This window comes from Pleurodeles waltl, chromosome 7 (genome assembly GCF_031143425.1).
Source record: "Pleurodeles waltl isolate 20211129_DDA chromosome 7, aPleWal1.hap1.20221129, whole genome shotgun sequence".
Taxonomy (NCBI): domain Eukaryota; kingdom Metazoa; phylum Chordata; class Amphibia; order Caudata; family Salamandridae; genus Pleurodeles; species Pleurodeles waltl.
The window spans coordinates 1,132,243,076-1,132,260,334 of record NC_090446.1 but is presented as its reverse complement, the minus strand read 5'-3'; the positions used below and the strand labels follow the sequence as shown (position 1 = coordinate 1,132,260,334).

General features: G+C 45.6%; 1 protein-coding gene across 1 annotated transcript in view; it reads right to left on the bottom strand.

The window, feature by feature from the left end:
• Window positions 1–871: 871 nt before the first annotated feature.
• Window positions 872–17,259, bottom strand: part of LOC138247003 (unconventional myosin-XV-like) — a 231,271-nt gene continuing 214,883 nt past the window's right edge. Inside the window, exon 16 of the mRNA XM_069201752.1 lies at window positions 872–991. Coding sequence (XP_069057853.1) covers window positions 872–991 — 120 coding nt within the window. The remainder of the gene's footprint in view (window positions 992–17,259) is intronic.

Below are 17,259 nucleotides of genomic sequence, written 5' to 3'. Positions count from 1 at the left end.
GCTTTTATGAGGCACTCACATGCCACAAAATGCCTCACCCCCTTAGACTACAGAGTGATGTATTTGGCACCACTCCAATGCCCGGCCTAGGCCTCTGTAGTACGCCACCAAATGCTGCGCGTAATGACACAGAAGCCACTAGTGTGGCGTCTGAAAGGAGCCCTAAACGATGGCACACCGACGGAAATACAACACTCACAGCGGCACTATCTCTCAGCCTGGCAATCCCCACCCAGCTGCACCGCAGACGAAGACTGATACACTTACCTCGAACACTACTCCGCAAGTGAAGTACGTCACAGATTCGTAATGGTTGCCTTGGAATCTGACACAACAGGTGACAAACGCTGAGAAAAAGCAAAGGAAGGGGCTTGGAAAAAACACAGCAAGAGAGAGTAAGGCAGACAAAGAGCGAGGGAGACAGAAAGAGAGAGAGAGAGAGAGAGAGAGAGAGAGAGAGAGAGAGAGAGTGTGTGTGTGTGTGTGTGTGTGTGAGAGAGAGAGAGAGAGAGAGAGAGAGAGAGAGAGAGAGAGAGAGAGAGAGAGAGGACAAAGCTACAGTACAGATGAGATTTCTAAGCCAGAGTGTCCCAGTAATGGGAACGCTAGTCCTAATAGGAAATAAAGACTGTTTGGAAGGGGTACTACGTGCAAATATCCAGTCTCAAGTGGAGGGCACCAAAGGAGCTAAGGGCCCAAATGCCAACGTGAGAACTGCTAAAGGACTAGCAGCTCTGTGCTGGTGAAAACAGACAATGCTTTAGGGACTGTGCAGGGCGGTTCGGTGGTTACAGGGCCACAAAGCGTTTACATACAAACATACCTAGGCACCCACAAAATAATGTAAATAATGCCACCTGGCAAGGGATGCTCAACGCCAGGGGTGCCCTAAGCAAAACAGCACGTGATTTACCTTCAGTCGGCTTTTGGAAAAAATATCCAGGACTTCAAGGCGCAGCTGGTCATGGTTCTTATTTAGAAATTTGTGCACCTGTAAAAATGAAAAACATGCATGTCATCCACACAGGCAATGATTGGCTGATCATAACATAAGAAAACATAACGTGCATTTGTAAATCACACGTTCACCCAGAAGGGTATCTTGGCGCTGACTAACAGATGTTTTATTGTTATCCAACTCAATGCTACTCATTTTACCGACCTCGGAAGGATGAAAGGCTGTGTGGACCCGCAGGGATCTGAACCTGTGACCACGAGGTCGATCACAGGCCCCTATACTAAGCCACCAGACCCGGCTTTACATAAACAGAAAATTACCGGTACATCACCTGCAGGAGCATTCAATAATTTATCACACAATGACGCAATACATCTCAAACTGGGATTAATTACTGGATCTGAAATCCAGTTATTCACTGTTTTTACCTCACAGCAATGAAAAACAAAAGTGGGGTTCACTGCTGTTACAATCTCAGGGACATTCTGCACCATATGTTCGCCATATGAGTAAAAGGAGCCCCTACCTTACCCAGATGTTTGACCAAAGCAGTAGACTGAATTAGCAGCTCTGGTATGGACAAAGGCCAGATCGGCCGTATTGAAAGGCTAAAAATTGACACGGCCAACTAAGGCTTGGGCGAAGAGGCGAAGCATAGCACTCTTTAAGACCACAAAGAGGGTATGTGAAGGTTGTACAATTGGCCTAATCCTATGTGTAACATACGGAACTGATTTCAGGAGGAACTCCCTAGGGAGGTGCTTTAAATCAGTGCTGAATTTGCAAAAAAAAGTGCAGAGCCCCAAAGTGTTTCTTAGTAGCATGATGCTGTCGGATGCCAGAGTTGTCGAATAGCAAGGCTGCTAAGTCTTGATTTCACCTTATGCTTCTTTCTGCGCTCATTCTAAACTTCCTGTCTCTTTATTTCACTTTTAAATCTATCTCTTCCTACTTCTTTCTCTCTTTGCTGCCTCACTTTCTTTTGAACTGGTTCAAAGTCGAATGAGGCAAAAAAAAAAGTCACCGTCTCCAAACATGTTATGTTATTACTATTTGATATACTCACTCTCGAAGGAGTATATCGACACTATGCTGATGAGGCGAAAGTGGCACTATTTAAAACAACCATGTTTTAAACATCTTCTGAAAATTCATAAAGTTGAGAAAGGTGCTGATGTGAAGAGGGAGATTGTTCCTGGTGATGCAGGGCCAGTTACGAAAAAGATCTGCCCCCAAATCTGGTGGTACGAATGGGTGGGGTCTGAGAAGGGATTTGTTTGAAGACCTTAACTGTCAGGAAGGCTACTAGCTAAGTTCTGAGCGCAGGAAAGCAGGTTGGGTCTGGGATAAGACCTTGTGCATCAGACAGCAAAGCTTAAAGATCATCCACTTTCTAATAGGCAACCAATGCTTTTTATTTTTTTTAGCATGGGAGCCAAGGGCGACCGAACTGGTAAATTAAAGATTAGCTGAGCAGCAGTATTCTGTACGACTTATAGTTTAGCCAGCAATGTGTCATTTGCTGCTACAAGCAGTGAGTTACTGCAATCCAGACGATTGGTTATAAAAGCTCATACCAGGGTTTTCCTAGAGGTGGAAGGGAGCCAGGAAAAAACTTTATTTTACAGCCTCATTGTGGCGATGCAAGTGCTGCATGTAGCATTAACTTAATTCGTCATGGATAGTGTTTGATCTATTTTTACTTCAAAATTTCTCACCACTTGCTTGGGAGAAGGGGCTGAGAACTCATGAGCTTTGCCGAACAGCACAATCGTGGATTTCTCACTGTTCAGTTGGAGATGGTTGTTAACCATCCAGTCAGCAATTTCCCTCATGCAATGCGCGAATTGGCCTTTCACCTTGTCTTTCACACATATTGATTTCCATAAAATAGGCCGAAAGGTTGTTACATAGTTCCAGATGACGTGTAAATGATTCTTAATCTTCAACACGGCTTAGCTTCACTAGATAACTAAATGCTTAATTTCAGGTGAAAACAAGTTAGTCAAGAGTGAAGAATGGAAACACAGATCACAATTTTCCATGAAAACAACAATCAAGTAATGAGTTGAAAATGGTTGTAAAAAACATTAATAGCTTCAACAGAAATTAAGAGCCATGTTGTGTGATGAGGTGGGGGCTAAGGTTAGATGGTGGTGGTGGCAAGATAGCGGTGGTGAGGTAGTGTTTGGGTGGTGACAGGGTTCTAGTTGTTATGGTGATGGTGGTTAGGGAAGGATGGTGTGGTGGGTAGGGAAGGAAAGGATGGTGGTGGGTAGGGAAGGGTGGTGGTGGTTGGGAGTGGTGGTTAGGATGGTGGTGGTAGGTGGTGGTAGTGGTGGTTGGGGTGGTGATTGTAGGTGTAGAGCGGTGGTGGTAGGCTTAGTGGTGGTGGTGGTTAGGGCTGTGGTGGTAGGGTGGGTGGGTGGTGGTGATGGTTAGTGTGATGGTAGGCTGATTAGGGTTGTGGTGGTTGTGGTTAGAGTGGTGGTAGTAAGGGTAGGGTGGTGTAGTAAGGGTAGGGTGCAGGCGCGGCCCGTCCTTTAGGGCGGAGGGGCCACGCCCCCCCACCTTTTGCCCCTCATGAAGAGTGTCTGTCAGGCTGAACAAAGGTCAGCCTGACAGACACTCTTCATTTTCAGCTCAGACAGCCAGGAGCAGACATACGCGATTTGCGCAGACTCCTGGCTGCCTGAGCTGAACTTTGCTGGGCCTCGAGGGGAGACCAGTCTGGCCAAACCAATGAGTGGGCTTGGGTCTCACGATCCTGGGGGACGTAGGGACACCAGTGGTTCTTTTCTCCTTGGTCTGAGGTGTCTGGGTGCAGAGCTGCAGTGGACCATCGGGTCTCCATCAACAGAAGCGGTCGCGGAGAAGCAGGGTCTGAAGAATCAGGCTGCGGGTGCCGTCTGGAAGTGAGAGCAAGCTCAGGATAGGCTTCATCTCTGGAGGGCCTGGGAACCATGCTGGCACAGTTGGCTCACTTCAGCTTGGGCTAGGCGGCTTGGGTGCAGTACTGCTGTCCGGTGTCAGGTTTTGGCAGTCCCGGTCCTCACAGTTCTTTGGGTGCCTGCAGATGCAGGGATGCAGTTCCTGTGCTCCAAGGGAGTTCTTCTTTGGTGATTTTCAAAGCACTGGCAGCTCTCCTGGTTTCTTAGAGGCTATAGCGGGAGGACAGGTCAGTTGCTCCTCAAGGGTCGGGTGCAGCAGGCAGGTTAGCAGGGTTGGCTCCAAGTCCGTTGTGCTCCTTGGTTCTCGGGTTCAGCTGGATTCTTGTCCACTCCTTTTTTTGTGTCCAGCAAAGATCTGAAGTCCTGTTATCAGGGGGTCCCCTAAATACTCAATTTAGGGGGTGCGTTAATGGGAGTGAAGGGTAGCAGCCAATGGTCTACCTACCCTAGGGGTCACTACACCGGCTACATGACCATATCCTTTGGAGAGTGGGCATCACTCTGTTCCATAATTCCTAGTTCCACCACACTCAAGATGGCAGAATTCCTGAAGCTGTGTTCTTTTAAGGCTGGTCACCCTGGGAATGTGCCAGCTGGAAATGCAACATGCTGCCTGCATAGCTAATTTTCCCACCTGTCCAAGTGCCAGACGGGCCCGGGGGCGGGGGTCGGCATCTCCCTCTGCAGAAATCAAGTTCTGAATACCAAAGGCGGTAGGCTTCTTGGAAGCTTTCTGCCTTGGAATGCAGATTTGCAGGTCAATCTGTTGGGAGGGCTGTGTTAACACCTGTCCCAGAGTAGGCTTTGTTTCTGATCTTCAAAGAGCACAAGGCTCTCACCCTTGGTGTCAGATTCTTGTCTGTTGGTGGCAGACTGGCTAGAACTAGTCAGTGATCTCAGCAGCAGTTGGTAGGTTTTCAGGGGGCACCTCTAAGGTGCCCTCTGGCAACATGTATCAATAAAACTATCACTGAAACCAGTGAGGGTTTATTAATTTGAGACGTTTTATATCAAACATCCCTATTTTCACTGAAGCCATTATGTAGCTGGGGAACTCATATTGACTAGTGTCCTGCACATGTACTTAAAATGGCTTCCCTGTTCACTAACTATGCCTAAGATTCGACAAAGACACAGTAGGGGCATATCTACTCTTGCAGATTAGTCCACACATGTAATATAATGCACCCTGCCTTAGGGCTGTAAGGCCTGCTGTAAGGGTGACTTACAAATATTAAATGCAGTGTTTAGGGGACATGGCACACAGGCTGTGCCATGTTGTGTTTTCTCTGTTTAGGGAGCACCTTGTCACGTGGCCTGCAATGGCAGTCTGCATGAGGTTGGTGCTGGGTCCCTTGAAGTGGCACACGTTTTGCTGCAGCTCTTAGGGGTCCTCTTCAGTACCCATGCCCTAGATACCAGGGGTACTAAAGTGCCAGGCCACTTGGAGACCAAGTGTCAGTGTGTGTCAGTGACCAGGTGCATTATTTTGGGGAAGGAGCACTGGCACTGGGGACCTGGTTATCAGGAACCCAGTGCACTTCAGTCAAAGTTGCATCAAAAACAGGCAAAAAGGGTGGGATGGGGGTAATGCAACCAGAACCCAGCTTTCTACAGGAAGGATGTCATGAATATGTATAGGTGATGGAAAACACATTATTAACTTGAGTGATCATTGACAGGCTGAAATCACTGACCATAAAGTCTGACTTTTATCTAAATGTCAAGGTGGAGTCCCATGTAAAACTGGACAGTTGGGCAGTAAACTAGAAGCATTTGGACTCATGAACCGACTGGAAAGAATAGAGATAAACTACGTTTTGCTTCATTCAGTTTTAGGTTTTCGCTAGGCAGGGGCAAGTACATAGTTGTGCTTTATGTCAGTACTCTTTTCCTATATGTTTGATAATGGTGCATATTTCATAGGCATTGATGCATGTTAATATTTCCTTTGTGTGTGCACTGGGGATATGAGTGTTTGAAAGAAGTGCTATGCCACAAATGTAGGCTTTTATTAACATGGGCTTCTTATCTTCAGTTTTGCTAACTGAAGAGTACGTTCTAACAGTCACCTTTTCGCTGCTCACTTTGTACTAGACAGATAAGTATTTGTCCAATCTATGCAGCATTTCAAAGTATCTAGAAATCTGCTTTCAGGATGACTGTGTGTGTGGTGGTGGTGGAATTAGAGATACAACACAGTAGGATCTGTATGCTTCCTAACAAACAAACAGGAACACTGATTTCTGACCAGTGTAATAAATGAGGGAACCGAACGGAGGCGGGCTTTGTGCTGTGTAGACTAGAATGTATGAAAAAGTTATAGAACATGCTGGCAATTGTGGCAGGGCAAGCAGACTTGTTATTGCTGGAGAGAGATGCTGAAAACCGGGTCTTCAATTTGAGACCTATTAGAGTAAACGTTTGGGGTTGGGTTCACATGGCACAGTAAATATTATTACATAGATGAATGCATCAAGCTGAAAGCCAGCTGAATGGAATACATTTAAGAATTTTACAAACAAGTTAAGAAAATGTGGTGAACAATGTTTGGGCTGTACCTAGTTTTTACCCATGTTTAATTTCTGATTTCTGGGATATTTAGTAGTATGGTGATAATCCTTATGTACATTACTTGTATTAAAATAGCACATAGTAAATTTGAAAACTTAAAAAAATGCTGGCATTTCTTGTGTACTAATTATGTGATTCAGGGACTCTGTCATACCACCTATAGATGTAAGAGATTAGCTATTTTGTCTGAGTCCTAGCACCCCAATACCACAAAACATAACTCATTTGGAGGTAAGAGGGACACCTGCAGTTTTCCTTTTCTCCACAAAATTCTAAAGGCCTCATATTCCTTTTGGTGGTTAGGGAATCTATTATGTGTGACCCCCAAATATATCGGGGTAACACGGTATTTCTTGTAACTTAAAATGCAGCTGGGTGTTATCTGTATGGAAACGAAATCCCGTGTTAGAGTGGGAGAAACCCATGTGGGACTTCAAAACTGACAGAAGCAAACCAGACTACCCGGAGAGGGGCAGTTTTTGTTGAAGAATACGATTTGCTTAACGTAAGTTCTAAAAAACATTATGAGTAGTGTTTGACACTACATAACCCACATCAGCACCTCAAAGTAGTGCTTGGCAAAGGAATGAACTGAGGCAAGTGGCAATTTACAGCTCTCTGGTATTGAACGTGTAAGTTGAACTTTATAAATATTGAGTAAGTGGTTGCAGTGACATGTTCCCGTTTGGGATGAGGCATCCTGTTAACCTATTTTTATTGGAGTCCTCTGGAGACAGGAAAGGAAGCAATATCCGGCAGTAGGACCCACACCCTTGCACATGACTACTCTCCATTTCGATAGTTGATCCGTCCACCCCGAGCTAGTCACGCAGCAGGGACTGGGTAGCAAGGGAGCTCTGGGAAACCGGCATGGGAAGCAACATTAGGGAATTCATTCCTCACTCTGTTAATATCCTGTACACCTTATGCTTTGAAGGTGTGTGCGCACGCGACTTAATACCACACAGCTGCACTGTAGGCTACTAAAAGCTGCCTGGTGTTCTCCTTGAGGAATGTGCTCTTGGCATACTTGGCAGCTGTCTCCCTGCCAAGTGACAGCAAAAGCAAATAAGGCCACTGCCTATCTTGATGCGTTTCTTTTAGAAAGTGCCTTCCCACCGTGTGCTGGGCCTACAAACACAATCAGTTAGTACATACTTCTAATGTTTGCAGTTGTGTCAATGTAATCGCTAGGGTCCTTCTGCAATTCAGGCTGTGTAAACTTGCACGCTTTTGAGTATTCCAAATCCATTGACAGGCGCATTCCCGGCCTAGACACGGTCAGAGAGTTACCCCCAAAACGGCGTAAAACCCAAGACGGGATGGGAATAGTAAAAAAAAAAAAAAAATCAAGGATGTGTAGTGAAAAGGGTTTTTTCAAGCAGAAATTATATTCCCTCTAGAGAAACCAAAAAAGTTAGTAAGTGTAAGTGCGCTGGGTGATACAGATATATGCACAAAGGGACACTTGCGTGAGTAATTTGGAATGTTTCCAGAACTGCTCCTGGGAAGAACTCCTAGAATAGTCAGTGACTCACTAAACAAGTATTTGCAATGCATGGATCTCGTGTTTGCTCGACTTAGAGCTATTTGCTTTGTAAATTCCAAACTGGACTTTTCTTGCCACCTAAATTGAAAATGAAAAGTAAAACAGTTGACATAAGCAAGCCGATTCAAAGCGCCACTGATGAAGCAGAAAATGAAGGTTTTGATTTATTATAGCATAAACGTAGTGTGAAATAATCATGTGTGACTTTAACCGAACTAATAAAGATTGTACGGGGACAAAATGTGCCCTCAGAGTAGTTTGCCAACATTTATAAGCGTGCTTTATATAACGTGGTGTATTAGAATTGCACTAATCCGACATAATCATAAACGTGTGCTACGATTTGCTTGTTTGAATTGCTTTAGCTTAGCATGACTTTAGCGGAGGCTTTGGCCTAGTTGCCCGGTCTCACGGTTTAGGTGCTCGTATTTTTCCACTGTGCTAATAAACGTGTATTTTTGCTTGAAGCTGTACTTTTCCACAGAAGCTGTTCACATGCTTATCTTAAAGTTTCGTGCCAGCCTGGCATATTTTCTCTTTACTTCAAGGTCGACTTGCAGGTGCGGACAATGGAGGCTCTGAAAGTGAGCTAATTGGTAGACAATGTTGCAACTTGCGTACCCATCTCCAAGGATAATGTATGCTTAAGTAAAAGCTTGAGAACTGTCGTTTTTGATTGGACAATTTGAAGCTAACCTATGAACCCTCCAATGGAGACCCTACTGGATTCGAACTGTTGTCTATAAAAACCAGGTGCACGAGAAGAAAGTAGCTATTACCAGCTCGATACTACGCCATTTTGTAGACTTTGTATCTATTATGGCCCACTTTGCTGTGACGCCATTTTGAGAGACTTTGATGCTTTCTCTAATCGAGAGAAAGAGACTTTAAATGATTCTGGCCCTAGAGACTTTAACTTTGATTTGTCCCTTTGCATGAAGTAGTAGTTTTACTTTGCCGCCGTGAGGCAATTGCCCCGTCCACCCCTGCCCCTTTGTCCCGTCCCATGCCGATCGAAAAGGTACCCATGATGACCGAAGAACGGTACCTGTGAGACGAAGACTTCCTTGTATGCTGATCGTAATTGGTAAATATGAAAGGAAATTGTAAAATTGCATTGTGTTTCTTTTAGGTAACCAACTGCTGATTTTGATAAGAGTCCTAGCTAGGAGTTTTCTAAATTAATGTTGCTAAATTGTTTTTGCATGATGTCCCACATGCCGATGCTAATTCGAGGTTAGATGAGGATTCCTTTTGTCGCACGATGCAATTTGAGATCTTGTTATGCTGACTAAATGTATGCAATTAGCCCATTACAGATTATCGTATTAGTGCTTTGCATTGCCATTATCGAATGCCTTGTGATTCAAATGCTACATAGATTGCACTTGTTCCGCCGTTATGGACAGCTATTAATGTTCATATATGTTTATCATTTGGTGTTGAGACACATCTATATTGTGCTAGCTTTGTTAATATAGGGAAATAAAATTCACTAACTTTGAATAAACTGGTGTGGTTATTCCTGACTGAAAGGTCAGGGTTCGTCGAAATGTATTCTGGATTAATTGTTAAGTGTTATGTTGATCAAGGTATTGCCTATGTTCGTTATTGATTATTGATTTGATGCAATCGGTCGATTAAGAGTACAGAGAGTTCCCACTTAGTCAAAAGATTCATCGGCCTAAAGAGCGTCCGAACACAGGTAAATTATTACTACGGACCGCTCTATCAGTAGATGGTAGCAGAGGACGGTTACGTCTTTTGGGACCCTGTACTCTTAAAGTACATGGTGTTGAATTAACGCTTACGCCCTTTGAGACCTCATTCGACAAGTTGAATTAGATTTTTCTTGGATAAAACTGATTGACAGAATGATGATGGGCTAGGTCCACCGCGACTTTCCCGGGATCTCGGAGCTTGCGAATGGAGAGAATGGAGGTGTGGATTCGGCGTTGGCGGTACTAGTGATGGTATGAGTGAAGTTAGGGTTTTGCGCTTGCACAGCTTATTGCCGCAGGGTGTGTGAAAAGGTTGCGAGGATTTTTTTTCTTTTTAGAAGATAGCGGAGGTGCGACTCCGAGTGTAGAAGTAGTGAAGTCGTCGAACTTCATAGAGATAGCGGAGGTGCGACTCCGAGTGTGAGAGTAGGGAAGTCGTCGAACTTCATGTGCGTGTGGCGCTTTGTGCATAAAAAAAGGTCCACGTGGTTGTTGTTGTTGAAACGGGCCCTGCGAGGTCAAGAGACTCCGGAGTAGGTTGTTCTATGTTGTGGTCTGGGCGGTTTAGTAGGTTGATCGGGCGTGGTCAACAAGTCGGTACGTGTGTTAGGGAGTGAAAGAAACTTCGACTTCGGGCTTTGACAAGATTCTAAGTGCACTAGAACAGATCATTGACAAGTTGAGAGTAGATCTGCGGGTCAGATTTGCTTGCGAATGTGGGGACTGAGAAAGACGGAATAGCGGCCGAGGCTAGTGAAAGGTCCCTAAGGTCCTGAAGCGATTGTGTTACCCTTCCTGTAGTAAACCGACAGATCTGTTTTATTTTTGGTAGCTCGCGATACATGCAAGAAGTTGTTACGAGAGGAGGTGAGTGAAGGAAGACTAGCCGCGAGGCTTTGTCAGCCGCAGTGTGTGTGAGTGTGACGTCACTAGGAGCCGCGCTGGGATAGGTTGGGTGTAGAGAAGGGTCGCGCACGGATTGGACGCAGTCCGTGGGACTCGATTGGAAGGGGAAAGGCAGGTGAAGAGTATTCCGGGAATTAAAGTCACCTATTGATTACAAACTTTGTGAAATAAAAGGACGAGAAAATGAAATTCTTTAAAGCATTCAGGAGTGCGATGAAGGGGGAGTCTTACATTAAAGCGAGCGTAGGAGAGGAGACGCCGCCCGAAGGTACACCAGCTTACATTGTAATGGAAGAGAAGGGGGTAGCTCCGTGCCTTTGGCTAAAGCAATGGCACAAGTTGACAGAGAAACATGGGAGCGTAGCATTCCCGATACATGGGACATTCAATATAAGGATTCTAGAGAATTTGAGATTCACGATGTACGACATGAAGGTGCCTCCAAGGCCAGCACAGTTTGAGGCTCTAGCGATTTGGGAACTAATGGCCAGACAGCAACAGCAGAAGAAGTTTGAGACCAGGATGAGAAAGGTAGAAAAGACACTAGCGGACGCTAGGTGGGATAATGCACAGAAGGTGTGGAGGTCAGATGTATTGCAGGGGATAAAACTGTTTCCAGCAATTACTAAGGAAGAAGAGGAGACAGGTAAGAAAGCTACCTGTAAGACAGACAGGAAGTGTTCCAAGGGTAGAGAGGACGAGGAAAAGTTGAGAAGAGAAGAGGAGTTAGAGGATGAGGAGTCGATAATGCAATTGCTGAACGACCGTCCACCACCTTATGCGGAGGATGGCCAAGGTCCAAGTACCAGTTCTGCCCCTCCGGCATCGGTACAGAACAGTGAAACCCAGAGTTCAGGAGCATCATCGGGATCTAAGGACCCGAGTTTATTGTTCACCCCGCAGATACCGCAGGTTAGGAGAATATATCCAGATGTGCCCGTGTTAAAACCAGCAGAAAATTATCAGTCGCAGGTCCCAAGGTATTACAGCAGCGATAATTGTACGGGAATGATTTTAGACCCAGCCGCAATGGGAGGACAGAATGGTTACAACCAAACAATGGGACAAGCTGAATCAACTCAGTTTTTGATGCCCCAAAAGCAGATGCAGGGAGGAACTGCACATGCTCAGATGACGGGGAGTCAGATGGGCATGCCGGCAATGATGACCCATGGTGTGGGCATGAACATGCCACAGAACATGGGAAATGGACAGAACCCAGACGCGATATCACTACCCATTACTGTAGGTCCACCGGTACCTTTGTATAGTCAGCCTAACTTGGGTCCGAGCAGTCAGGGATCAATGCTGCAGAATGGGACCGAAAGGAGGTGCATAGAAAACACTCCAGGGATAACTCCGATAGCGGCTCAGCCAACTGGGTCTGGGTCCTTGATGGAGTTTAGTCCCATATGTGCTCAGTCAACACTGGTGAGGTCGAGCCCCCCACTGATAATACCCTTAACATCAAACACTGAAAAGTTGCCTCAACCATCGATGGCAGTCGATGTGAACGCCACGCTGATGGGGGTAAATGCGCAACAGCTGACACAGTGGTTCAACAGTCTAAATTCCACACAAAGTTCAGCCAGTGGGAAAGGAGAAGACTATATGAATAGGGTCAGGTTGAACATGGAAGCACAAGAATTGGTGGAAGGGACCATGGGTGTGAACAGGTTAGAGTCCTACACGGAAGAAGAGCTGAGGTATCTATGTCCCAGGATTACGAAGGAAGTGAACAAGGTACATAAGAGTCTGCAAGAAGCAGCTGACAGAAACGGGGTTGACATAGACAAGATGAAACACTTGAGCAGGAGCTACAGGTTAGATTTTGGGACCACAGATTTTGAACACATGAGGTCAGCAGGCATGAAGACACACCTTAGAGAATTTCTGCAGAGTGCACAAGTGTGGAGGTGCTTAGACAAATGGGAAAGCAGGTGGGTAAAGAGGAAGGAAAAGAGGAGGGACAGTGCTACAGAGCACAATGAGAAAAGACCGCAGAGTAGTGATACAGTAACAATGTTACCAATGAGGGAGACAGCAGGGGGAAAATTAGTACATGTACCATGGCACAGAAGCGACATTCAGTCTTTTACGGACGATTTCCCCAAACTGAGAGAGAAGCCGATCGAATGGTATCAACAGACTGACAGGTTTGTGAAGCTTGCTAAATGTCTCTGGGAAGATCTGAACACTTTGTTCGAGATTGTGGTTCCGGCAGATTTGTGGGAGGATTGCAAAAGAGCTGTAGGTTGGCCGACGAGTGAACCAGAGAGAGACAGGGAGACGGGCGCACCATCACCTATGGTGATGAGCTTGTACTATAAGGTGATTGAGCATTTGAAAACGAAGGTACCTGCGAAAAACGTGGATTGGCAGAAGATTGATCGAACTGCCCAAGAGGCTAAAGAGTCGATTCATAGTTATTATGAGAGGTTGTTGAAGGCGTTCAAGAATTACAGTGGCACGGAAACAATAGAGGCGAAGGACATGCTCCATTTTGTCTTCAGATTTGTGGAAGGGCTGAGGCCAGAGATAAGTCAGATGATAAAGTCGCATTTGATTTGTTGGCAATCGAAACCGATTGATGAGGTGTTGAATTATGCGAAATACTGTAGCGACGAAATCGAAGTGAAACAGAAAAGGTTGAAAGAGAAGGTGATGATGATGCAGCTTAAGGCAGCTCAAACAGGTTTGCAAGGTTTGCAGGGTTTGCAAGGGATGCAAGGGTTCCAACAGCAGGTACCGCAACCGCAGTTGCAGTTACAGGGAAACATGGCGTTTCAGCAACAGGCGAGAGGCAGAGGTAGAGGAGGTTTTGTGAATAATGGTCCGGATTTGAACACTGTTGTGACGGGTGTGCAGGCAATGAAGAAGGTGATGCCGTGTCACGTGTGCGGAATTGTAGGTCATTGGAAACGCGAGTGCCCGATGGTGGTGCAGGAAGGTGCAGGTGCAGGTGTTGGTCAGCAAAACAATGATGTCAATGCATTTCAGACAATGAGGGGACCGAAACTGAGAGGTCCAAGCCCAAATTTTCAGACCGTAAATCAATTGCAGGGATTACAACCTATGCAGCCGCAGCAGATGCAGATGCCTCGTATGCAGATGACGCAAATGCAGCCAATGCAACAGCAGTTACCTATGGTACCTAATCAGCAAATGCAAATACCCTTGGCACCAATGAGTCAGCAGCAAGTGATGGTTCCTCCACAGGTCTCGGGTCAGGTAATGAGCACAAATGGCACCGTACAACAGTTCCCATTACACAGTGAGAGTGGAATAAACAACGTATGGGAGAGTGAAAGTTCAGGAGAAGAAGGAGATTGTGTGCTTGCGGCATCCTTGGAAGTTGATCAAAGGGGTCCGTACGTAGAAGGAAGAGTAATGGGTCATTGTGTCTCGTTCTTGGTTGACACGGGAGCCACCCGTTCAACAGTTAAGAGCAGTGAAGTACCAAATTTGCCACTCTCAGGGAGGACAGTTCAAGTGGTGGGAGTAGCAAACAGACATCTGACGAACCCAATTACAGATCCGGTACCAGTCAGCATCGGTAACTATCAAGGGGTACATCAGTTTGTGGTATGTGACTCAAGCCCAATAGCACTGTTAGGGAGAGACCTATTGTGCAAATTGGGTTGTTCGATCATGTGTTCGAACGAAGGAATAACAATCCAGACGAGCAGTGATGGGGAAGAAGAGGACAGTGTAGAGGGGGATGAGGTGGAAACTGTCGATGAAGAGTATCCTCTGATTTGTCTTTTCCCGATGATAACTGAAGAGGACATCCCAGCTGAATTACGGGAAACAGTCGGAAGGGAAGTGTGGGATATGACAGGGAAAGAGGTGGGATTGATGAAAGGAGTGGAACCAGTGAAAGTCGCTGTAAAGCCCAATGCAATCTTTCCCCAGACCCCACAATACCACATGCCACAAGATACCCTCATGAAAGTTGCTCAACTCATTGACGAATTTGTAAAGCAGGGGGTACTGAAAGAAGTGTTAAGCAGTCCATGTAATTCACCAATAATGGGACTAATAAAGCCGAGTGGAAAGGTCCGACTCGTGCAGGATTTGAGGAAAATAAATGACATCATAGTCAAGTGCTGCCCTGTCGTACCGAATCCAGCTGTGATAATGTTTCAAATTCCTTGCGATGCCGAATGGTTCTCAGTCATCGATTTGTCACAAGCATTCTTTTCTGTGCCTCTTCATGAGGACAGCCAATTCCTCTTTTGTTTCAAATTCCTAGACAGAGTATACAGTTGGTGTCGAATTCCTCAAGGGTTTTCTGAGTCACCGTCAATCTTCAATCAGATTCTAAAGAAAGATTTGGAAGAATTAGAATTGCCATTCGAGTCAACCCTAGTACAGTACATCGATGACTTACTGGTTGCATCAAAGACAGAAAGTGGCTGCACAGCCGATACCATTGCTCTGTTGAATCATTTGGGAAGGAATGGACATAAGGTGTCTCCTTCCAAATTGCAGTTCTGCCAGAAGAAAGTGAAGTACTTGGGTCACCAAATAGAGAAAGGGTCACAGAGAATAATGAAGGAAAGAATAACAAGCGTACTTCAAATGAGTCCACCAAAGACAAGGAGGGAGGTGAGGAAGTTTTTGGGAATGGTGGGCTACTGTCGCCAGTGGATTCCCAACTTCTCGACTCTAGCGAAGCCTTTACTGAAACTGACCCAGAAGGATGCTTTGGATCAAATTGAGCTGAAAGGAGATGAGATGGATGCTTTTGTCGAATTGAAAGAGTGCATGTGCAGGGCTCCAGCTTTAGGTATGCCTGATTACACAAAGCCTTTCACATTGTTTTGCCATGAACGTGATGCATGTTCTTTGTCTGTCTTGACCCAAGCCCATGGTGGCGTAAACAGACCAGTAGCGTATTTTTCAGCTACTTTGGATCCGGTTGCAGCAGCACTCCCAGGGTGTTTGCGCGCCGTAGCAGCAGTTGGTATCAGCCTCACTCAGAGTGAAGGAATAGTGATGGGACACCCAGTAACAGTCATGGTCCCTCACTCAGTTGAGATACTTTTGACCCGCTCCCGAACGCAGCACATGACTGGAGCAAGACTCACAAGGTATGAAACGATAATTCTGGGCTCACCGAACGTGCAGCTGAAAAGGTGCACTACGTTGAATCCAGCAACCTTGCTTCCTGGAGAAAATGCCGAAATTGAGAACGCTGAAGACGTCGAGCATGACTGCCTTCAGGTGACTGAATTTTGCACAAAACCTCGACCGGACATCAAGGATACCAAGCTTGATGAAAATGACCAAATTCTTTTTGTAGATGGTTCATGTCTAAGAGACGGGATGGGGATTTTGAAAGCAGGATATGCTGTATGTACTGTAACAGGGGTCTTGGAAGCGGGATGGCTTCAAAGAGTCTATTCTGCACAAGTAGCAGAACTTGTAGCCCTCACAAGAGCCTGTCAATTGTCTGCATTGATGAAAGTCACCATTTACACGGATAGTCAATACGGGTTTGGGATTGTGCATGATTTTGGACAACTATGGTCACAAAGAGGTTTCCTGACTTCTTCAGGATCCCCAGTGAAAAACGGGGAGAGAATAAAGGAATTGTTACACGCCATTCAAGTGCCAGCTGAAGTTGCAGTGGTAAAGTGTAGTGCCCATACGAAAGGACAGGACTATGTGTCTCTGGGAAATGCATATGCGGATCAAGTCGCAAGATTTTGTGCCTTGAACTGTATATTACTCAGGGATGATTGGAATACGATAAATGAGCCAGAACTCGAACCAGCTGAAGCATTTGCCTTGAAGGTCGTAGATACAATAGATGAATTAAAAGCATTACAAAATAATGTCAGGGAGGATGAAAGAGATTCCTGGATTAAATCACAATGTATAAAGAGACAAGACGAGTTATGGGTTTCACATGAGGGAAAATTTGTTTTGCCAAATAGTCTCTTATCACAGCTTGCGCGGTTCTATCATGGGCAGGCTCACCTAGGGAGAGATGCCATGATAAGATTGTTCAAAACTGATTGGTTTAACCCCAGATTTCGTCAAGCTGCAGAAGCAGTTTGCCATCGATGTGTCACTTGCCAGCAGATGAACCCAGGAAAGGGAACAGTTGTGAACGCGAGCCACATTGGTAGGGCAAGCGGGCCTTTTAGTCGAATGCAGATGGACTTCATTGAGATGCCTGTGCATGGAGGTCTGAAATATGTGTTGGTGATTGTGTGCATTTTTAGTCACTGGATTGAGGCATACCCCACACGTAGAAATGACAGCCTTACAGTTGCGAAGCTATTGTTGAGGGAGTTGATACCAAGTTTCGGATTCCCGATCTCTTTAGAATCAGATAGGGGAAGTCACTTCAATAACGAGGTGATAAAGTTACTTTGCGAAGCGCTGAACATTGAGCAAAAGCTGCACTGTAGCTATCGCCCTGAAGCCTCAGGACTGGTGGAGCAGATGAATGGTACGCTGAAATCGAGAATGGCAAAAATATGTGCATCGACAAATTTGAAATGGCCTGACGCATTGCCCTTAGTACTAATGTCAATGAGAAATACTCCCAATAGAAAGACTGGATTGTCTCCGCATGAAATTCTC